The following is a 22,560-nucleotide window of genomic DNA, read 5'->3' on the forward strand; positions in this document are numbered from 1 at the left end:
TTTGTTAGGTAATTTTCAGATTGCAAAGGGCCAGACCTTTCATATGCAAAAGCCTCCATGCGTGACTTGTGACTTGCGGCTTGGGCGGGGCGGGGTCCCAGGGGATCAACAGGGCGGAGCAAGCAGCTATGGCTGACCTCAGAGGCCCTGCTTCTCAGTGTTCCGGCAATCGCTGCAAGCACCTCTGAGAGAAAGCCGCCCTCAAGTTCCCACCGATGCCAGACAGTCCATTTCTCCCGTATGAGTCTGGGTCCCCAGAGACTCGCCCAGAACTGGAGCTCAGAGCTTGAGACTCCCTCCCGATTGAAAAAGACGACCGTGTCCTCAGCCGCCAGCCCTCTCTGCATACGCCTCCGTACCTCTGTACTTCTGCACTGCACCTCCTCTGAGTCTCGGTATACTTTTCTCTTTCCTTCTAGTTGTAGAATTTCCACTCAGCCAGCCTTCCTGTGGTACTGGATGATGTCTGTTCCGTCTTTTAGTTGTATTCTTGAAGTGGTTATGCGAGGCAGCAATCTCCGGTGTTTACCTATGCCGCCATTTTGGTTTTTCCTTTTTTAATATATTTTATTGATTTTTTACAGAGAGGAAGGGAGCGGGATAGAGAGTTAGAAACATCGATGAGAGAGAAACATCAATCAGCTGCCTCATGCACACTCCCCACTGGGGATGTGCCCGCAACCAAGGTACATGCCCCTGACCAGAATCGAACCCGGGACCCTTGAGTCCACAGGCCGATGCTCTATCCACTGAGCCAAACCGGTTAGAGCAAGGAATATTGCCTTTAGATATTAAGGTCATCACTTGGGATGGTGAGCAAGCGCTGGCCGTGGGGACTCCACGGCGCTCGTCTGTCGGAGGTCGGCGGGCTCCCATGAATGTCTGGTGTCTTGTTACTTTTCCCTGTGGCTCATAAATGTGGAGTAACTTGGCCCTGGAGGAGCGCAGCGGGTGGAGGGCTGTGGGTTCCTGCTGGATCTGCACGGTGACTAAGCGGGTCTCGGCTCCTGGAGTAGACCTTCCGCGCTGGCGGGCTGTCCTGTGGACGGCGTCACAGGCGGGCTGCCCTGGCGGGCTCCGCGACAGCCTTTGTACAGACAGACTAGGCGTGGGTAGGTGTGCTTCCCTCGTGTTACTTGAATTTCTGCAAGTTTTTGCAACTTCTGCCTCCAGGCTAAAAAAACAACAGCACTAGATTGTAACTGCCTGGCTGGTTTTTGGCTGCTCAAATGACAAACTTAACGTTTTGTGGTTAGTCGGTTAATTAGCTCAACTCTATAATTTCTACACAGAGCTCTTCCCAAGCCCAGATGAAACCACTGCCTGAGTGACTCCAGCCACTTGAGATTTGGGAAAGTTGCCTGGGCTGACTCTGAGGGGGTTCCTTGAGCTGAGAATGAGAAGTTTTCATTTCCCTTGTCGGTCGCTAGTCCCAGGTTTTCAGAAGGGTCGGCCCTGGCCCCCAGCTCTCTGTTTGGGGAGGGTCAGTGGTAATGTCCACTTTCCCCCGCGCTTGGTAAGAGCTGAACAGAAAGCAGGTCACAGAGAGGGACTCCCTGCAAGTGTTCTAGCGGCACTGGTGGTTAGGACCTCGTGGGATGCCTTTATTTGTGTTGCACGTGGGGGATGCTTTCACGGCTGTTACTCTATTTAAAGACTCTGGCTCACCCCTGCTTCCTTAGGATGCAGAGTCCGCTTCTCTGTTTGAATTCCCTTCCCACCGACTTGGGTAACGGGTTTCGCTTTACTTTTCAGAAGTCGCCGCTCGTGGACGTCCCTGTGCTGCAGTTCTGCTATGTTTTCATCCAAAGGTAGTGCAGCCCCCCAACCCCCTTCTCCTCCTGCAGAGCTTGCAGATAACAGCTGCGCCTCTCGGCTTCATGACCGGAGCTTTACTTAGCGCAGGAAATGCTTCGGTGGGGTCCTGACTCCTTCCCGAGGCATGGGAGTGCCCTGGGCCCTCCTCTTCCTCCTGCAAGATCTCAGCTGACATTATAAAACCCGTGTGCTGTGTGCTGAACACGCTGCCAGCAAAGCCTTAGGTGAGGCCTGGCACACGTGTCTGTTGTAACCGAAAAAAGAATGAACAGATCAGTCAGCTATGCCTCCTTCCCCCGCTTTCCGACCGTCTGGACCAAAAGTCTGCTGTGAGAGCGTTTGCTTTTGACTTGCTCATGGCTGGTTTCTTTCCTGTTTGGACGTAGGCTCCCAGCGACAGCCTTGCAGGAGAACTTCCCCTCGCTGCTGGGCGTGCTGAGGGAGTCCTCGCAGCTGAACCTGGCCCCCCCGGGGTACTTCCTGCTCCTCAGGTGCGTGTCCAGCCTTCACATCCCCGCGGGTGCTGCTGGGAGGGTGATGCCTGCACATTCCCGCCTGACGCTGACTGTCTCCCCACAGCATGCTCAACGACTTTGTGACACGCACGCCCAGCCTGGAGAGCAAGAAGGATCAGAGGGACCTGCAGGTCTGTGTGGAAAGTGGCGGGTTGCTACCTTCCCCAAGGGCTGTGCCTCTTCTGAGGGTTGCGTTGTAGATAATCAGCACTGGGCAGAATCCAACCTGGATCTGCACCTCTGCTCAGGCCTCACTTCCTCCTTTTGACTTCAGAGGGTTTGACCTCCCTGTGGAGGTTCCGGGTTCAGCTTGAGCACCTGCCGGGGACGGTGCGAGCTGCCCTCTCCCACTGCACAGGTGCAAGTGGAACTCGCCTGAAGCATGATTGCAATAAAAAGTCTATCTCTATGCATGGATTTTCTTCCTTAAACACTTTCTCTCCTCCAACCCCCTAAACCCAATTAAAGCAATACATAATCACAGGGAATTTCAAAATGCTGAAAATTAAAGGTAAAACTCACCCAGAGGAGAAGGAAAATATTCTCTTTAGAGTGCAATGCAACTATAAACAGACATAATGATGGAGTTAGAAAATCGCTATTTTTCAGCCAGTATAGGGACTTTTAATCCTCACTCGAGGATATTTTTTCCATTGATTTTTAGAGAGAGTGGATGGGAGAGGGTGAGACAGAGAGAAACACCAATGTGAGAGACATCGATTGGTTGCCTCTCACATGCCCCCAACTAGGGCCGGGAGCCTGCAACTGAGGTACGTGCCCTTGACCAGAATCAAACCCGGGACCCTTCAGTTTGTAGGCCAACACTCTAGCCACTGAGTCAACCCAGCTAGGGCCAGTATACTTTTAAAAGGCTTTTTTAGTCAAAGGCTTTGATGTAAGCTAGGGTATATGTGGGTTTTGTTTGGTTTTTTAGTTTTTTAATTTTTATCTATTGATTTGAGAGAGAAAAAGAAAGAGAAACAGAAGCACTAGTTTGTTGTTCCAGTTACTGATGGATTCATTGGTTGATTCTTGTACGTGCCCTGACTGGGGATGCACCCCACAACCTTGGCATCCCTGAGGACACTCTAAGCAACTGAGCTCCCCGGCCAGGGCAGCTGGGATGTATGTTTCCGGCTTTGGTGCTGTTCTTGCTGATGGTGCGGATCCCAGGCATGTGTGAAAGGTTTCTCCAGGCCCGAGTTCTGAACCGCTGCCGTCTAAGGTGCAGTAAAGCATCGGTAGGAGGCCCAGGTGGCTCCTTGGGCTTCTACCTGTGGAGAAGCATCATCATGAGTGTGCAGGCCCCTGACCTGGAGCCAGCCCCTCCCCCTTCAGAGCTTTGGCCTCGTGCACCCTCCTCGCCCCCCTGGCAGGCAGCCAGGCAGGCGTGCTCTCCCTTCATGCAAACACAACTGCCGGGCTCACAGTGGCGTCAGGGCTGTGCAGTCCTCAGGTATCAAGGACCCACAGCCGCACTTCACTGGCGACGCTCGGTGACGCTGGCCCGAGAAACCTGCCAGGGTCCTGTCCCATTAGCCCAGCTACCTGAGCAGGTGCTTCGCTGACCGTACTGACCTGGATGCCTCCTCCTCCCACCCCCGTCGAGTCCACTTCTTTAATCTTGTTCCTTGTGTTATTGTTGAAAGGTGCATCTCTAGCAAGAACCCATGGTTCTAATGAAAAGCAATCCGCTGGATGCTCTGTGCAGCTACGCCATCCTGTTTACACTGTTTTAGCTCCGTCGGCCAGTGCAGTAGTCACTGCCACGTGTGGCTTTTGAGCCCTTGAGAGGTGGTCCCTCTGAGTTGAATGTGCTGTCAGTGTAAAATCACACCGCTGTCAAAGACAGTCCCAAAAAGAATGCAAACTGTCATCAATAATTTCTGTACTGATTACATGTTGGTAAGGTTTTGGACATGTTGGGTTCAGCATTACCAACTTGTTTCTTTCAACTCCCTTTTGACCCCTGAAAATGTAATCTTACCCCCGCGCTCACAGTGGTGGCTGCGTTGTATTTCTATTGGATAATGCTCTTTCAGGCTCTTAGATTCTTTTTCATAACGAACTTCCTTTCCTCTGTCTCCCGATTCCTCCCAGGAAGTCACTCAAAAAATCCTGGACGCCGTGGCGAACATTGCTGGCTCTTCCCTAGAACAAACCAGCTGGCTGAGCAGAAACCTGGAGGTGAAGGCGCAGCCTCAGGTCTCCCTGGAAGACTCGGACGCCGAGGAGGATGTGTGCGGTAGGTGTAGAAGGTCAGAAAGTGGTGCCCGCTGCCCGCTGGCGGGTCTGGTTTTTCCTTAAAAGTAAACTCTGCTTTCACTCCTCACAGCACAAGTCGGATGTGTAACAAACAGCAGATGCCACTACCAGTGTCCCGATGACTGTTAACCCCCCACTGAGCCTGCGTGGGGTCCAGGGAAGGATCTTCCCAAGACTCAGTGATAGAAATCTTTGTGGGATAGAAAATATAGGAGAATGTATGTGGAGGGATTTTTTTTTTTGGCGGGGGGGCCTGGGAGGGACTGTGGAAACAGTAAACCAGCAAACTGTTGTCAGGCAGTTGACATTGTGTATTTCATTTCTGGCTTACACACCCTTGCCTCTCGGGGCCCTCATGTTTCATCATTGCCTGCATGTGAAGACTTGAAAAGGGAGGTCACATAGACTAGGCACACCCAGCCTATTACTCCTTAAAGCTGCCTAGGAAAATGGTCGGGAGACTCATCATCTGCTGCAGGCCCACCCGTCAGCCAGACATTCTAGAAGAGTCTGAATTAAATGCCGTAGTGCAGCTTGTCAATTGCCAAGGCCCTAAAGATCACTAGACAAGTATACTTATCAGAAATCCAAAAACAACACAAAACTGTTTGCCTCAAGTGAAAAGCCGGGTTTGATACCTGTTTTAGGCACGGTGCCCAGATGAGGTTAGTCAAGTCCTGTGAGGCTGACAGAGCAGGGGGCGCGGGGGGGGTGGGGGGGGTGGAGAATTGGTGCACGGCGCCTCGAGAACTGGGCTCCCGCCTGAAAGCAGGTTCTGCTCCCAGGAGGAGGAGGGAGGGCGTGTGCTGGACACAGTGATGCCACCGCCCATATTCGTCTGACAGCTATTTAGTGGTTTGCACGAGATACTGTACCTAGGATCCCATCACTGGCTGATGTAAACCAGCAACCATGCCTTCGCGGCGGTGCTGGTGGCTCTTCTCTAGGAAAAGAGCCGTGCATCCCCTGGCTGATTTGTCCTCAGGTTTCTGCCGCGTGTAAGGTTAGAGATTGACCTGCGTCTCCACCACTCAGCTGTGTCCAGTGGCGGGATTGGGCCTGGCTTTGGTGCAATAATGAACTTTAACCTCAAGACAGTGCTGTAGTAATTGCCAGATTTTATTTATTTATGTATTTTAGAAATCAGTTTTCTAAAGCTCGAGGTGAACCTTGAGCTTCTCAGTAAGACTTAATTTGCAAAGTATAGAGTACCAGAAATCCGAGTGCCTGGATGCAGACCCAGTTTACACATCAGCCCTGTAACTCAGGAAATAGACTGGGGCTTCGAAGTGGCGTGATTTTCTCCTCTGGAAGATTTTGTGCGTGCCGTGGGCGTGCAGGTCCTCATGTGTAGGCACGTGTCTGGTATGTGCCACGCGCTGTGTCCTGGAGACTGGCACCACAGCAAACAAAGTGGGCGGGGCCTGCACTTGTGTGGGGGCTCGGAAGATGATAATCAAAGATTGACTCAACATAGGTGTTTTTTCTCACTGATGTATGAAGGGAGGTTGTCAGCTGAGGAGGGAGGGTGGTGAGGGCTGTGGGGGGAGCATGTGGAAGAATTGTGTCGCAGAGTGGAAAGCAGCATGTGCCGCAGAGCATGTGGCGGGATTACCTGGTAGCATCGGGTCTCTTGAGTTTCATGCCCATGAAATAAAGCAGGATCGTTTCAGAGCATTTAGCGACACAGAACTACCTAGGCTACCTGGCCAGCACTGCGTTTCTCCAGGTGGGAACTTCAGAGGGAGAGAAGCAAGAGAGTTAAGGATGTTTGCGAGGTCGACGCTAGACCATGGGGCGTAGTGGGGGAGGTAGAGCAGTGAAGACCTGGAGGAGTTGCTGGGCAGTTAGGGTGGTAGACTCAGGGGTTGGAGGCCTGTACACGGATTCAGGATTTGCCAGAGCAGGGTTCCAGGAGTATGTGAGCAGGAAAGATAAAAAGACACGGTTCGATCTGGCCTGTGTGGCTTAGTGGTGAATGCGTTGGCTCTCCCACCAAAGGGCTGTGGGTTCGATTTCCAATCAAGGGCGTGTACCTGGGTTGTAGGTTCGATCCCTGGCCCGGTCAGGGCATGTACAAGAGGCAGTCAGTCTATGTGTCTCACATCGATGTTTCTCTCTCTCCCACTCTAAAAAAAATCAATGGGAAAAATATCCTCAGGTGAGGATTAACAAAAACAAACAAACAAAATGGTCCTATCAAGATGCTGGAAATGGAGTTTTTGGAAATTTTGAGGCCAAGGATATGATGGCTGGCTGAGCAGAGTAAAAGTGACAGTGGCTGGCTGAGCAGAGTAAAAGATTTTTGGAAGAGAAAATGTCAAGGGCTCAGAGGCCAGGGTGTTCAGTAGATCATCCAAAGGAAGGTTGAAGTTCCAAGAATGATGCCGAGACTGGACATGGGGAGGAAGACAGTCGGTGCTAATGTATTTGATCAAAATATACAGATGGTTCGGTGCTGAAATGAAGCGTGTTGACAGAGAAGAATACCTACGTTACATCCCTGTACATAATCAGTGTGAAAGCTGGGGGCTCATGACTCCTGTTCATGAGGGCTCAGTGGCGACCCGTCCATCATGGTTACACACAGATGCTCCTTTGTTAGCAGATGCTGCTGCCGCTGCTTCGGCCATGGTGTCCGCGTCCGCCCCCTCGGTGTACAGCGTGCAGGCCCTCTCTCTGCTGGCGGAGGTAAGCACACACCTGACCGTCATCCCTACGGAAGTGATTGCGTCCTGAACCTTTGGGAAGATGTCTTCTCAGGTGCCAGGGTGTGTGGGCTGCGCGTCCCAGGTGGGCTCGTTGGTCTCGGCCTCCAGCTGCACCGGGAGGTTCTTGTTAGGCCAGTGATGGTGAACCTTTTGAGCTCGGCGTGTCAGCATTTTGAAAAACCCTAACTTAACTCTGGTGCCGTGTCACATATAGACATTTTTTTATATTTGCAACCATAGTAAAACAAAGACATATTTTTTATATTTATTTTATATATTTAAATGCCATTTAACAAAGAAAAATCAACCAAAAAAATGAGTTCGCGTGTCACCTCTGACACGCGTGTCATAGGTTCGCCATCACTGTGTTAGGCTGTTCACACCTTGAGGACTACCTTCTTTCCCTCCCTTGGTTCAGAAGATTTCTCTGATCTTGCAACCCCGCTCCAGGTTCTGGCGTCTCTCCTGGACATGGTCTACCGCAGCGACGAGAAGGAGAAAGCTGTGCCGCTGGTCTCCCGCCTGCTCTACTACGTGTTCCCGTACCTGCGCAACCACAGGTGACGTGCCTGCGTTGTACCCTCCATCTGTGCAGGACAGCAGGTTATGGGAAATGCAGCCGGTGGCTTTCCTGGGCAGCCTCTGACCTTGACCCCTCCCCTGCCGCCCCCATTTAGTGCCTACAACATGCCCAGCTTCCGGGCGGGCGCCCAGCTGCTGAGCTCTCTGAGCGGCTACGCCTACACGAAGCGGGCCTGGAAGAAAGAAGTGCTGGACTTGTTCCTGGACCCCGCGTTCTTCCAGATGGATACGTCTTGTGTGCAGTAAGGAAGGCTGTCCTATCCCATGTCCTCAGTCCCCACCTGGGAAATCGTCTCATAAATCATTCCACACCCGAGACAGCAGCAGAGTTAGCATTAGCCCCAATACTGGGACATCTGTCACAAACCCGTCTCACTGGGTATTCCTGGGGCAGGAATTAAGTTTTTTAAAAATACGAAGGTGCTTTTTTTATTAAAAGAATTTCAGTGAAGAGATAGTATTACTCTGAAGGCTTACTATGGGGTCCCAGCGGTTCTTGGTCCCGGGCTGCTTTGTCTTGTAATCACGGACTATTGGGCACTGCCCGTCCTTGCCCTTCCCCACTCACACTGACGAGTCCTCACTGACCTTGCAGTGCCCGGCCCTGCGCGGACAGCTGAGGTCCGTGGAGATCCAGCTGCAAGGTGAACTTCCCGCGCCTTTTTCTCGGAGGTCACAAAACCACTCAGTGATGTCCTCCTGGCGTGGCTGAGCGTGTCTTTATTAACGGAGGAGGAGGGCGGAGATTGGTCAGCTTTCTTTGTGTGGCTCGCACCCTATAACCCTGTTGCCCTTTGGGGGGCCCCCTGGAAGACACGTATTTGTCTTCACTGCTCCCCGTTCTTCCCATCAACACAAGTGTGAACGTATTTAAGGGCAACCTGGGAAAAGCCAGAGTACCTGACAGTTTATGTTTTCTGTTGTGGGAACTGGGAGTTACTCGCCACTCCTGTGTTACTCGTTCCGTTAGTTATTCCCTGTCACGCTTATAAATGAAAAGCTCTTGCTTAGCTCTCCCTCATATAAAAACTACTCCTTTCACTAACTTTTCAGAATGTGGTTTTTAATAGATCTTAAAGGGGCATGGTCTTTTCTTGATGCTTTTAATCAGACTGTCATCTTTTGCATATTTAACTAATTTTGCTTTTTTTAAATATCCAGTTGGAAGTCCATTGTTGACCATCTTCTGACTCATGAGAAAACAATGTTTAAAGATTTAATGAGTGAGTTCTCTGTTACTTGCACGTAAGTCACACTTTGAGGGACCAACGCCACTGTCATCAGCTTTGCCCACGTAGTTCAGAGCCCCACTTGCACCTTCATGGCACCACCTGAGCCGCAAACTGGGGTGTGATGAGTGCAGTACGTCAGGACTAGACGAGGGAGCCTTCCCAGCTCCCGGTGTTGGCAACATTCCTTAGCAAAGCTCTTTTGCAACTTTATTGTGGAGAAATACATTACAGAGTCATTATAAGTTTACTGTAATTTATTAGAAGAGTATCTTCTTCTAATCCAGCGGTTCTGTGGGTCGCGACCCCTTTGGCGGTTGAACGACCCTTTCACAGGGGTCGCCTAAGACCATCCTTCATATCAGATATTTACATTACGATTTATAAAAGTAGCAACATTACGGTTATGAAGTAGCAACAAAAATAATTTTATGGTTGGGTCACAACATGAGGAACTGTATTTAAAGGGCCAGAAGGTTGAGAACCACTGTTCTAATCCCTTATCACTAGTCTCATTAAAGACATAAGTATTTGGCCCAGCCAGGGTGGCTCAATTGGTTGAGCATATGCCCATGTGCCAGGAGGTCACTGGTTCAATTCCCAGTCAGGGCACATGCCATCAGCCCAGGCATGTGTTGTTTCTCATCGATGTTTCTATCTCCTGCTCCCTTCCTCTCTCTGAAATCAATAAAAACCAGTTTTTTCCTAAAGAAATAAGTATTTTTACAAATAAATATGCAAGTGATTACCACATGCCTTTACTTAATCAAGATCATGGTTTTTCACCAGGGAAGCTAAGAATTGCACTAGTATGAATTTCCTATCATTTCTCACTAAATGGGACTTACGTCCTGTGTTTATTCTAGGCATGCAGAGCAGTTCCTTAAAACTGTTCCCAAGTTTTGAGCAGAAAGCCATGCTGCTAAAGCGCCAGGCTTTTGCTGTCTTCAGTGGCGAACTCGACCAGTACCACCTGTACCTTCCCCTGATACAAGGTAAGAAGCCACCCCCACAGAAGCCCTGGTTGGGGACCGGGAAGATCTGGAGGTGACACTGTTCCCTTTAAGCTGTGTGAGTTGGCTCCCCAGGTGCACGGCACACTTCCCATCCCTTCCTCAGGGTCCTGCACGGATCAGCTCTGCGCCCACATCAGGGTGCCCGTGTTCAGAGACTGGCATCTGCCCAGGCCGGAATGAAACTTAAAAAAATAAAGTTTAACCCCACGGACCTCACCTCCAGGTCATTCCTTGAGTCCCCAGGTTCCTAGCCAGTCCTGCCCCCTATCCCTCACCTTTCAGTTTTCCGCTGGTTGGTTTATGTATTTTGTTCAAGGGTAGTTTTTTAAAATTTCCGTTAGAGAGAGAAATAGAACGTAATATACTTATTCCATCTTGTCCAGAACCAGAAGCAGAAACGCTCGTTTAAATGCCAGCGTGCTTGGCAGGTGTCTGAGCTGTGCATGATCCTTTGTGCTTGCAAAGGCGACAAAAAAACACCAGGGAGCAAGATCAGATACAGAGAAGGGTGTCACTGCGGTGCTGCAGGAATCGCACCAGCAGGACCGTAGCTCAGCTGTTTGCTGCTCAGCTGTTTGCTGTGGCAGTTTATGTTCCTAAGAAACCTTAAATTACGGGGAAAATCACGTTGTACAACAATTATTTCAGTAGACAAATGGGAAAGACTATTAGGGGCTAGTTGAACTCACAACACTTTTTTCCCCTGCAGGAATTAAAATTGTTGTCATGAACAAATCTATTTTATTCACTCATTCCACTTCCTACTTCCCACCACCAAAATACAGTGTCACCTCCCAACCAGCCTGTATGGTCTGTGGTCCCACCCTCACCAAGGCCCGTCTTTGGTTTCTGTGCCCCATATTTCATACTCTTATGGGAAAATATAGGTGGTCATTGGTCAGCCAGTGGCTTTCTGGCTTGAGCCAAAAGTTCATGCCTTTCTCCTCCACTGTGGCAGGGGAATGAGAGCCACGGGAACCCCTTCCTTCAGCAAAGGCCAAGGACGAGGAGGCCGGGTAGACCAGGGCACAGACATCTCCCCAGCACCCGCTTCTTACCTGGGTGGTTGGGAAATGTTGAAGCATTGACAATTCCATTTCTCTTTTTTGTCTGCTGAGAAACTCCAAACTGCATATTTGTGTGACATCTTGAAAATCTTCTTTCCCTAGAACGCCTGACAGACAATCTCAGAGTTGGACAGACACCCCTAGTTGCTGCTCAGATGTTTCTTTTTTTCAGAGTTTTGCTGCTAAGAATATCTCCCCAGCATTTGACTTCCCTGTGGCCAATAATGGTCTCTGAATTAGTAAGTACAAATTCTTACCCTTGCAAGAGAAGTTGGAGCTTTCACAAATGCTTTCTCATATACAGTCATGCGCTACTTGACAGTGGGGATGCGTTCTGCGAAGTGAGTCGTTAGGCGAGTTCGTGGTTGTGTGGACATCATAGAGGCTCTTACACACCTAGATGGCACACCTGCTGCACACCTGGCTGTCCGGTGTGGTCTGCTCCTAGGCCACAAGCCTGTGCAGCACGTTACTGTACAAACAGCATAAGAGTTTTGGGGTTTGTTTGGTTTTTTTGAGGGTGTGTTTATTAAAGCTGGGACAGTAAAACAAGGAGGGGCCTAGGATAGAAGAAGCAACAGGAGGGCCGAGGCGGGGCTGCTCTGGCTCACTGGAAAGTCAGAGAAAAGGGGGCCTGGAAGACAAGTTTGGGGTTGAGCCCAGAATGAGCTGCCACTGCCCATTGCTCCCCTGGTTGCCAGTCTCATGGGGTCCCTTAGAATCTGGGACATGGATCCTGAGAGGGAAGAAAGATGTGGGCATGCTCGGGGAGGGAGAACATGCTGGGTTTTCCAGTTTTATTGAGCTATAAGGGGCATACAGTAGTACATAAGTTTAAGGTGTACAGCATAGTAATCTGATTTATATGTGTTGAGAAATGATTGCCACCGAAGTTCAGTTGCTTTTGTTACCTCATATAGATACATAAAGGAGAGAGTTTTTCCTTGTGATGAGAACTCTTAGAATTTCCTCTCTCAACAGCTTTCATATAAACCATACAGCAGTGTTAACGGGAGGCATTATGCTGTTATAGGGGAACAGAATTTGTTACCCCAACATGTACCTTTTTGGCATCAGTATTATTTTAGGCTTGTTAACTAAGACACAGCAGACATGGGAGAAGCTCTGAAAACCGAGTAGAAGCTCCCCTCCGCAGGGGAATCTCTGTAAGGGTGCTTCCTCCTGCAGCCGGAAGAGCTGGACCACCTGATCTTTAGAAACTTAGTGCAGAAGATAGGGGCAGGGCGGGGCAAGGAGGCTCTTAGGAAAGAGAAAGGATTCCAGGACACAGGGTGGGAGGGGCTTTATCAAGCAGATTGCTTGCTCTTTTGGGAAATGTGAGGGCCCTTGTGACAGATGACCTCATTGGTGTTGACCAGAAAATTCCAGACTGGCTGATTAGGATTGTGTTTTTGGAAGAGGTTGCAACCCCAGCTACTCCTGGTATTAAATCTAAGTTCGGTGTCACAGGCTTCAGCACAAGTGATGCCATTTTGGTCCTGTGGTTTTCTCTTTAACAGCTGCGGTATCTTTTCATTTTGTTGATTGTTTTTGTTTTGTTTTGTTTTGTTGCTCTATTTGCTACTTTTTATGGACATATGAATTTTAGACACTAAGCTAGGTTTAATCTCTCTCGAATAGTAACTTGAATTCACATTTTATTTTCAAGATTCAGGCATTCATACAGCTCGAGGACGATCTGAAAGAGGATGAGGAATCATTGAGGTAAGGAAGGGTCTGTGCACATGCGTGAAGGTTAGTGGACGTCACTCTGTGATGTAGGGTTACCTAACATCACGCTAAGTACCATTTTCTTGAAGTTCTTATGAAGGGACCAGCTATTTTGATCATTTCTTAAAAGGAAAAACCCTTTTTATGGGCATTATGATACCAGTCCTAAGTTCGTAAGGCCAAAGGTCAAAACGTCAGAGTTTGGAGTAAGGAAAGATTATTGATCAAGAAGGCACCAACCTAGAAGATGGGACTTAATGGTACAGTGGGGCCTTGACTTATGAGTGTCCCGACTAACGAGTTTTTTGAGATACGAGCCGTCTCTTGGCTGATTTTTTGCTTTGAGTTGCGAGCTAAAATTCAGGTTATGAGCCAGCTTCAGATACCCCACCGCTAGTTGGCGCAGCTAATGTCACAGTAATTTGACATACGAGTAATTTGAGTTACGAGCTCCGTCACGGAACGAATTAAACTCGTAAGTCAAGGCCCCACTGTACTTCAAATTCATCTTAAGAAAGTGCAGAGCTGAAACCGGTTTGGCTCAGTGGATAGAGCGTCGGCCTGCGGACTGAGGGGTCCCAGGTTCGATTCCGGTCGAGGGCATGTACCTGGGTTGCGGGCACATCCCCAATAGGAGATGTGCAGGAGGTGGCTGATCGAGGTTTCTCGCTCATCGATGTTTCTAGCTCTCTGTCTCTCTCCCTTCCTCTCTGTAAAAAATCAATAAAATATATTTAAAAAAAAAAAAGAAAGAAAGTGCAGAGTTCAGGCTTTTTTTATGTCAAGGGGTGGACAGGTGGGAGGGGCAGAAGTGATTGACAACTCCAGGCATAGGTGGGGAGAGGTTGTGCTTAGTCTATAGACCAGAAGTTCCTGCAGATCTTTGATAAACAATACATACTTTCCTTATCTCCTGGGAGAGGCAGTTTCTGGTAAGGGCCATTTTTGTAAAACTCAAGCCACAAGCAGAATTCCTCTAATGATTCGCGTGTCTGTATGCAAAAAGCTATTTGCCTGAAGGCCATGCGAACAAAGCTGCTTGAATAGATAAAGTCAGAGAGGCCCAGCACTTCACTGTTATAGCTGCATCCGCAGAGGGACTGCAGCAGATTCGAATGAGCTTCTAACGAGTTTCTTTTTCTGCACATTTATAGAAGCAGCAATAAAATCAACAAAACAAAAGTTTCAGTTCCTGACGGAAATGGGCCCTCAATGGGGGACATGCCCCAGAGCGAACTCATCTTCTATTTATCAGCTTGCAAATTCCTGGACACGGCACTTTCTTTTCCACCTGACCAGATGCCCTTATTTCAGACGTAAGTCCTGTAAGACCTCGTGTCCTCTTAGAAGTAGGAGGGCCTTTCCTGTACAGCATGTGAGAAGCCACAGTACACTTACTGGTGGCCAGTGAGCCCACTCGGCACACTGAGGTTCAGATTACTGACACAGTGGTTTTGTGAATTTGGCTCACAGTAGTGTGTTGTGTGTGTGTGTGTGTGTGTGTGTGTGTGTGTGTGTGTGTGTGTTTAAATGCTTTTTGCTACTAAATGCTTATAAAACAAGAGTTATGCACTGGTGGTCCTCACTGCATTTGTGTAGATTTGTTTGTTGTCTTTGTTTTTCATTAAATAACTAGTGGCCCAGTGCACGGATTTGTGCACATTGAAAGGAAATTAATTAGAAGAAATATTTTAATATCGTTATTCGCCCTTTCTCTATAATAGAAGTGTCAACCAAATTCACGATCGACAATGACAGATGGAAACATGCGTGCGATTGGTGCCAGCGAGAGCTTTATGTGTATTGTGCATGCGCAAGTCAACTTAGCCTTTTATAGATATAGAATAAACTTGCTTAATTAGACCTGCTTTCTGATTTAGCTAAACTTTTCCCAGCCCAGTGAAGCACCCCAACTTCTCTTTCAGGTAATTGTCAGCAACACAGCAGTAAATATCAACACGAAGCAGATTATTATTGTAGATCACACAGGAAGAACAAAGGGTAAAATATTTAACTAGAGCAGTGTTTGACTATATTCTGTGCAGTGAAAAAACCTGAAGTCATTTTCAAGGTCCACCATTTCTTTCTTCTTTTCAGTCGGATCAAGTTTCTAAGCTTTCTAAATCTCTATTTTCCGGCTAATGAAAAGAAAATAGGATTCCACTGAGTCTCCTATTTACCTACTCCAGGACTTCTGTGAGGATCAAATGAGATGAGGCACGGTAAAACGCTTCACAGACATTTGGTTAAAGTGTAAAATGCTTCCACCTGGCTATAAAGCAGTCATGTTCCTGGGCTGAAGAAACTCCAAGGAGACTAGTTGCTAGGGAGAGGAAGCCAGGTGTTGCTACATGACGTCATTACCTGGCACCCACAGCAACCATTTCGTGCTGGGCTGGGCTGTGGACCGCATTTTGCGCCATGGGGGTCTCAGCAGTGTTGGCTGCGATTTGGTGGGCTGTCGCTCTGGGGTGGTGGCGGGGCCTGTGTCCCACTTGGGGAAGCCGAGTGTTGCTTTGTGGGCGCCAGGTCAGTGGTGCCATTTCTCCGTGCCTGTCACGGCAGCTGCTGCGTTGAGCATCTGCCCCCTGGTGTTCAGTGCGCATCATAGTGACTGGTCAGGCAGGTGGAGGGACACTTAGCATATTAGCCTTTTATATAGAGAGATTTGTATATATAGATTGGGACATACCGTCTCCAATTCACACTGCCCCTCTTGGCTCACATTTCCTGTGGGCTTCACACAGCTGCTGCTCATCATTTAGTTTTGTGCCAGACACCACTCCTCTCGTTCCATTCCACTAAGGAGGGTAATCATGTGGGAATGTTTGTGGTTAAACGTGTGTCCTTAAATGCTTGTTACCACATGAAAGAAGCCGATGTGAAAAGGTTACATGCTGTGTGATCCCAACTACATAACATCCCTTAAAAGGCAAAACCAGGAAGAGAGTAGAAAGATCAGAGGTGCCCGGGGTCGGGGAGGGAGGCAGAGCTCGGGCTTCTTCAGGCAGTGAAACTGCTGAGTGTGCTATTGAGTGGGTGGTTTTATTGAGCAGAGTGATTGCTTTAGAAGAATGAAGCCACAGACCAAAGGTGATAGGTGAAAAGTACAGAAACTGTATTGCAAGCAGACACTTCCTCAAAACCTTAATTCTGAATTCTAAGCCTAGCTCTAGCTGGTTTGGCTCAGTGGGTAGAGCATCAGCCTGCGAATTGAAGGGTCCCGGGTTCGATTCTGGTCAAGGGCACATGCCCAGTTGTGGGCTCCATTTCCAGTGGGGGGTGTGCAGGAGGCAGAAGACGATCCATGATGCTCTCTCATCATTGATGTTTCTATCTCTCTCCCTCTCCCTTCCTCTCTGAAATCAATAAAAATATATTTATAAATAAATAAGTAAATTCTAAGCCTCAGACTCTGTCCCTCTGGACGGACAGAGGTACCCCTGAGAAGGATGACTGCCGCTCTGTCTTGAGGCATTAAACAGGCTGGAGAGCCCCTTTTCTATCGTGGGACCTTAGCCCTGTGCTCAGCTTCCACGACTCGAACACCTGCACTTTTCCTCGTGTGGTTACCTGTGTCGGTTGGGGTCACTGTTGGTTGATCTTGTAGCTCTCCCAGCTGTGCTGGCAGAGAAGCCGAATCTTACAGCCTCCCTGCTCCTCAGTCAGGGCTGCTTTTGGCCTGACTTATGGTCACTTCAATGCTCAGGCCAGTTACCCTGTCTGTCCTCGGGTTATGGTGTCTTCGTTGCTTAGGCCAGATGTATTTCTGTTTGCCTGTGGCATTCCTCTGTCCTCTGTACAATAAGATAACACCCTGGCGCCTTCAAGTCTCATTCCTTCCCATGGACCTTTTTCATTCCTGAAGCTCCCTAAACCTGCCTACTTTACCCCTAAAACTGCTTTCACTATAACAACGGCACGTGTCACTGTGTATTAGTCTACCAGTGGTTCTCAACCTTCCTAATGCCTCGACCCTTTAATCCGCCGGGTACTCATATGTGGGCGTATCTGCATGTGGGCGGACCCGCCTGGAGACGGATAGAGGAGCGGTGTCTCTAAGACCATGGAAAATATGTGTTTTCCAATGGTCTTAGGCGACCCCTGTGAAAGGGTCATTCGACCCTCAAAGGGGTCTCGACCCACAGGTTGAGAACCACTGCTCTAGACCCACGGGATGCCTAGCAGCAGCGAGAGGGAGCCCGTGGTGAACCGTGACCCAGGGTAGTGATGATGCGTGCGCACCGCTCCGGTGGGGGATGTGATAGTGGGGAGGCCATGCCTGGGGGGCAGGGGGTGCTTGGCAACTCTGTCCTTTCTGTTCAGCTTTGCTGTGAACCTAAAACTGTTCTTAAAAAGAAAGACTTTTTAAAAAGTGGGTGCTGATGTACATGAATATGCAGAGCAGCATTATTCCTAACAGGCAAAGAAAGGAGACGGCCCCGCTGCCCATCAGGTGCTGAGTGGAAAGTGACATGAGGTCTGTCGCACAGCGGGGTCGTTCCGTGGTAAATACGAAGGGAGCACTGGCACCCGCCACCATGCAGGGGCCTCCACAACATGTGTGAGGGAAAGAAGCCAGGCACACGGACCCGTGTTCTGTAATTCCATTGGTAGGAAATGCCCAGAATAAGCAACTGCGGGATAGAAACTAGATGAGTGGTTGCCTAGATGGAAGGGGTGGAGGGGACTGAGAGGGGGCTGAGCAGGAATTCTTTTCGGGTAATGAAAATAGTCTAAGATTGATTATGGGGATGGATGTACAATTCTGCAATATACTAGAAGCCATTGGGCTGCACACTTTGCCCAGGTGAGCTGTGTGGTACAAGGATTTTAGCGCAGTAACTGTCGAAGAGGCTCTGAGCAGCATGCTGACCTTGCATTCTCCCTGCAGGTACCGGTGGGCGTTTGTTCCCGAGGTGGACACAGAGGGCCCCGCCCTCCCGGCAGAGCTGGAGGAGGGTCAGCAGGAATGCACGCCCCACACCGTGAGGATTCTAGAACTTCTAAAGTTAAAATATGGGGTAGGTGTTTTCCTTTCCAAAATGTCTACTTATGGAAGACGGGAGAAGGGCTAAGGGAAGTATGTCAGTACGCCACCTGATTTTAGTCACTTGGAATCATTTTCAAAATTTACCTGAGTATTAAAACTTGGAGATGGTTACAAATCCCATCTTTAGTTTTGCATTTATATGTCACTCTCCCATCCCAGCTGCTAAGAGGCAAAGCTCCCTGGCTCACACAGTCATGTCGACGCAGTTTATTACTCAGAGGAGGGCAGGGGCCTCCCGTGGGGTGGGCTTTGGGTGAAATCTGGTGGGAAAGGTCGCTTGAAGACCTAGCCTTTGCGTGTCTGCCGCTGTCCTTAGAGCTGACATGAGGTGCATGAAGAACCGTCTCTTGGGACTGGCCGCCCGCATGCACTTCACTTGGATCTCTAGCCCTTAGCTGAGACATGTCGTTTGTATGGTCTTTTTGTTTTGTGCTTGTTTTTGCCAGGAAATCAGCAGCTGTGATGAGATCACCATGCAGAGTGGATTCCCTCTTCTGCGCCAGCACTCGGTGTCCAGCCTGAGGCAGCTGATGCCGTTCTTCAAGACGCTAAACTGTGCTTTTAAAGCCCAAAGCAAGCCGCCCGCGGACACCCGAGGTCCTCCCCTCGGGGAGGGCCCTGTCATGGACAGCCCGAGGGTCCTGAAACAGCTGGAGGGGTGTGTGGAGTGCGATTTTCTGGAGCATCTGGAATGTTAGCCTCCGAGACAGCTGGTTTCGTCCCTTTACTGAGTCTTCAGCGGAAGCGGATTCTGCACAGGGAGCGGCCAGGCAGGCTTTGCAGACACGCTAGTTTCGCTGGGACATGGACTTCAGGTCATTTCCTGCTGAGCAACCAGTCACACTTCCCCAAAGGCCTTGTAATATATGTGGATTGAATTATACGTTTCTTCCTCAATTTATGTAAAGAAAATAAAGTTAATATATCATCTAACGATTGCACAAAATCTGTAAGTTGAAGTAAAGTATGAAGAGTCATTCTCTTTGTCGACGTTGACACATGGGTCTGCCTAGTCTGTTTCTCTAAAAACTAACTGGTTGAATATTATTTTTAACCTTTCACACACATTCCTTTAAAGTGTCTATTTTAGTACCACATTTTAGAACTAAAATGTATTTTCTGAAAACAATAATTGCCCATTCAGCAGTGGGTGCTTGAAGAGGCCATCTGAGTGTATTTAACTCCTGCCCATTAAAATCATGTGTTTGCACCATTCAGGTGCGTAAGAAATGCCTAGTTTTCAGCTCTCACAGCTGTCACCATAAATATGTTCCACCGTGACCTTGCCAGCACGTTCCAGTTAACGTAGGCCAATCAGCGTGCTCTCGGAGCCTCTGGTGCCCCAAACAGCTCTAGGGAAACTCCCTCTCGGACTCTTCCCTCCCCCTCACTCCTTCCGGGACCTCTGCCCCTGTGCACACATCGCTGCTCATTAAAGTGGTCCCTCCCCAGGCACGGGCCCCCAGCCTGGCAGCATGTCACCCCACTGTCTCCAAGCCTGTCTAACCCTTAGGTTGGTCTTCTGCCAACCACCCCCCGTGGAGTCCTGGCTGGGCACCCCTCTGCTGCGGCTGGCCTCCCAGACCTGCCTGTGTCGCGCCCGTCTCGGCCGCAGCGTGCAGTCCCTTCCCTGGCCCGGTGACGCCTGCTGTGCTGTCCTGACAGTGCTCGCAGCCGTCCTCTCCGCAGACGGGCTGGGGCCTGACGAACGATGGGTCAGTTTCTCCTAACATCCCGCTACTTCCTGGTTTGTGTGCAGGGCAGCACTTTGTGTCATTAGTCCCAACAGAGGATCTGGGGAGCCCAGAGCCACATGGTTCCCCAAATAAGAGCTAGAAATAAGCACCCAAAGGTGCCGCTAGATATCATTCTATATAATAAAAGCCTAATATGCAAATTGTCCCCTCGGGCAGTCTTTCTACCAGGAGTTTGACTGGGAGACAGGGAGTTCGACCGATCGCTATGACGTGCACTGACCACCGGGGGTGGCATGGAACATGGTGGGCCTTGGTAACGCGGCGCTGGCAGCAGATGGCAGTGGAGCCGCTGCTGGCCCCGATGGGCCCTGAGGAAAGCGGGACCACGGCGGGATGGTGGAGCAGGAAAGCAGGCCGCGCCAGGCCAAGGTGGGGTGCCAGGCAGGGCTCCAGGGCTTCGAGACCGGGGCTGTGAACCTGGGGGTGCAAGCTGGGGTCCAATCCCCACAGGCCACCCCAAGGGATCCCACCCATGCACGAATTCATGCACCGGGTCTCTAGTGATAGTTATACAAACAGGTGTTAAAAATCACATGCAGCCCTAACTGGTTTGGCTCAGTGGATAGAGCGTCAGCCTGCAGATTGAAGGGTCCCGGGTTCAATTCCGGTCAAGGGCATGTGCCTTGGTTGTGGGCACATCCCCAGTGGGGGGTGTGCAGGAGGCAGCTGATCGATGTTTCTCTCTCATTGATGTTTCTAACTCTCTATTCCTCTCCCTTCCTCTCTGTAAAAAATCAATAAAATATATTTTTAAAAAATCACATGGGAATTGTTTTTGGGTGTCAGGGGATATCTTTGAAAACATTTGCAAGTTTGGCCACTATAATTTTAAGTATTAAAGTATAGAATTATAAATCCTATGTAACATACTATGCGTTACCTACAATCCAGGTTTTGAGGAGATAACTATGTGCTCGTTAATAGTTAACATTTAGGTAGGTATAAGTGTTCCATCCATCAAAATTTACAACAAAACTAATCGCTTATGAGTGGATAAAAAGGCTGTGGTACATTTATACCATGGAATACTATGCAGCAGTAAAAAAAAGACTCTCTTACCCTTTGAAACAGCATGGAGGGATCTGGAGAGTATCGTGCTAAGTGAAATAAATCAGTGGGAGAAAGACAAGTATCACATGATCACATTCATATGTGGAATCTAAGTAACAAAATAGACTGATGATCTGGAGGTGTGGAAGCATGGAACTGGGTGAGGAATCTCAGAGGGAAGGCGGGGGAGGGGGGGAGGTAATCAACCAAAGACCTTGGATGTATCTGTGCATAACCCATGGACGCAGACAATAGGGTGCTGAAGGCCTGGGGGGTAGGGGGAATATCAATGGAAACTACCTCTTCAAGTTGTTGCAACCACCCCCCAGGCCTTCAGCACCCTATTGTCTGTGTCCACACACCCCTGTTTCTCCTAGGGAGTAGAAGTGAGTTGGAGGGGGTCAATGAGGGAAAAAAGAGACATGTAATACCTCCAACAATAAAGATTAATTTTAAAAAACATAATTGCTTATTTATAGCATCAGTAGCTATTATGCCATGAAAGGCAGTGCTTATATCTGTATTTAGATTTACAAATTTTGTTTTTCATTTTTTTTTCTCTCCAGTATCTAAAACAACTTAATGGTCTCTAATAATACCATATGTAATTTAATCCTTATTTATTTAAGAGAAATCATTTTGTTTTTTACATTTTTTTTTTTGCTCAACAACTTATATTTTATTTATATATTTTTATTGATTTCAGAGAGGAAGGGAGAGGAAGAGAGAGAGAAACATCAGTGATGAGAGAGAATCATTGATCAGCTACCTCCCACACACCACACACTGGGATCAAGCCCACAACCAGGGCGTGTGCCCTGACCGAGAATTGAACCGTGACCTCATGATTCATAGGTCAGTGCTCAACCACTGAGCCACACCAGCTGGGCTATTCAGAGAAATCTTACAGGGCAGGGATTCAAAACACACCCCTGTTTCTCATAGAACACTAAAGAAGTCTCACAGCCCTAACCGGTTTGGCTCAGTGGATAGAGCGTCAGCCTTCGGACTGAAGGGTCCCAGGTTCAATTCCAGTCAAGGGCATGTACCTTGGTTGTGGGCACATCCCCAGTAGGGGGTGTGCAGGAGGCAACTGATTGATGTTTCTAACTTTCTATCCTTCTCCCTTCCTCTCTGTAAAAAATCAATAAAACATATTTTTTTTAAAAAGTCTCACAGCCCTGGCCGGTTTGGCTCAGTGGATAGAGTGTCAGCCTGCGGACTGAATGGTCCCTGGTTGGATTCTGGGCATGGGCACATGCCGGGGTTGCAGGCTCAATCCCCAGTAGGGGGTGTGCAGACGGGAGCCGATCAATGATTCTCATCTGTGATGTCTGTATCTCTTTCCCCCTCTCCCTTCCTCTCTGAAATCAATAAAAATATATATTTAATGAAAGAAAAAGTCTTACAAATGCAGTGTATATTCAACCTCCTCTTTTCTCAGTGTGTATTACAGTAGTTGAGGATATAGGCTCCGACGTCAGGTGGCCTGGGTTTGACACTCAGCTTCCCCACATACTAGTCTGGGAACATACTTTGTGTCTCAGTTTTCTCATCTGTAAAGTGGGAATATCAATGGAAACTACCTCTTCAAGTTGTAGCAGCCACCATCTCTGCCACCCCTGTGATCTATATAAACCTGTTTTGTTTTCGTTGTAGTTAATCCTAATCTTAGGATATTTTTCAACCCATTGATTTTTTTCGAGAGAGTGAAAGGGGGAAGAGAGAAAGAGAGAGAGAGATGTGAGAGAGACACATTGATTGGT

The 22,560-nt window shown here is 48.8% G+C and overlaps 1 protein-coding gene across 3 annotated transcripts in view; it reads left to right on the forward strand.

The window, feature by feature from the left end:
- Positions 1–18,925, forward strand: part of DOPEY2 (dopey family member 2) — a 62,140-nt gene extending 43,215 nt beyond the window's left edge. Inside the window, exons 25-38 of one of the 3 annotated variants that reach the window (XM_014535634.1) lie at positions 1,756–1,811; positions 2,205–2,309; positions 2,398–2,464; positions 4,434–4,578; positions 7,204–7,289; positions 7,760–7,869; positions 7,987–8,133; positions 9,053–9,114; positions 9,987–10,115; positions 11,306–11,442; positions 12,873–12,928; positions 14,089–14,250; positions 17,829–17,958; positions 18,434–18,925. In XM_014535634.1, the coding sequence (XP_014391120.1) occupies positions 1,756–1,811; positions 2,205–2,309; positions 2,398–2,464; positions 4,434–4,578; positions 7,204–7,289; positions 7,760–7,869; positions 7,987–8,133; positions 9,053–9,114; positions 9,987–10,115; positions 11,306–11,442; positions 12,873–12,928; positions 14,089–14,250; positions 17,829–17,958; positions 18,434–18,685 (1,644 nt within the window). In that variant the 3' untranslated portion in view covers positions 18,686–18,925. Of the gene's footprint in view, positions 1–1,755; positions 1,812–2,204; positions 2,310–2,397; positions 2,465–4,433; positions 4,579–7,203; positions 7,290–7,759; positions 7,870–7,986; positions 8,134–9,052; positions 9,115–9,986; positions 10,116–11,305; positions 11,443–12,872; positions 12,929–14,088; positions 14,251–17,828; positions 17,959–18,433 lie in introns of those variants that run through there. The other 2 variants (XM_014535635.1, XR_313286.1) reach the window with 2 other exon arrangements.
- Positions 18,926–22,560: the final 3,635 nt, after the last annotated feature.

This window comes from Myotis brandtii, unplaced genomic scaffold (assembly GCF_000412655.1).
Source record: "Myotis brandtii unplaced genomic scaffold, ASM41265v1 scaffold147, whole genome shotgun sequence".
Classification (NCBI taxonomy): domain Eukaryota; kingdom Metazoa; phylum Chordata; class Mammalia; order Chiroptera; family Vespertilionidae; genus Myotis; species Myotis brandtii.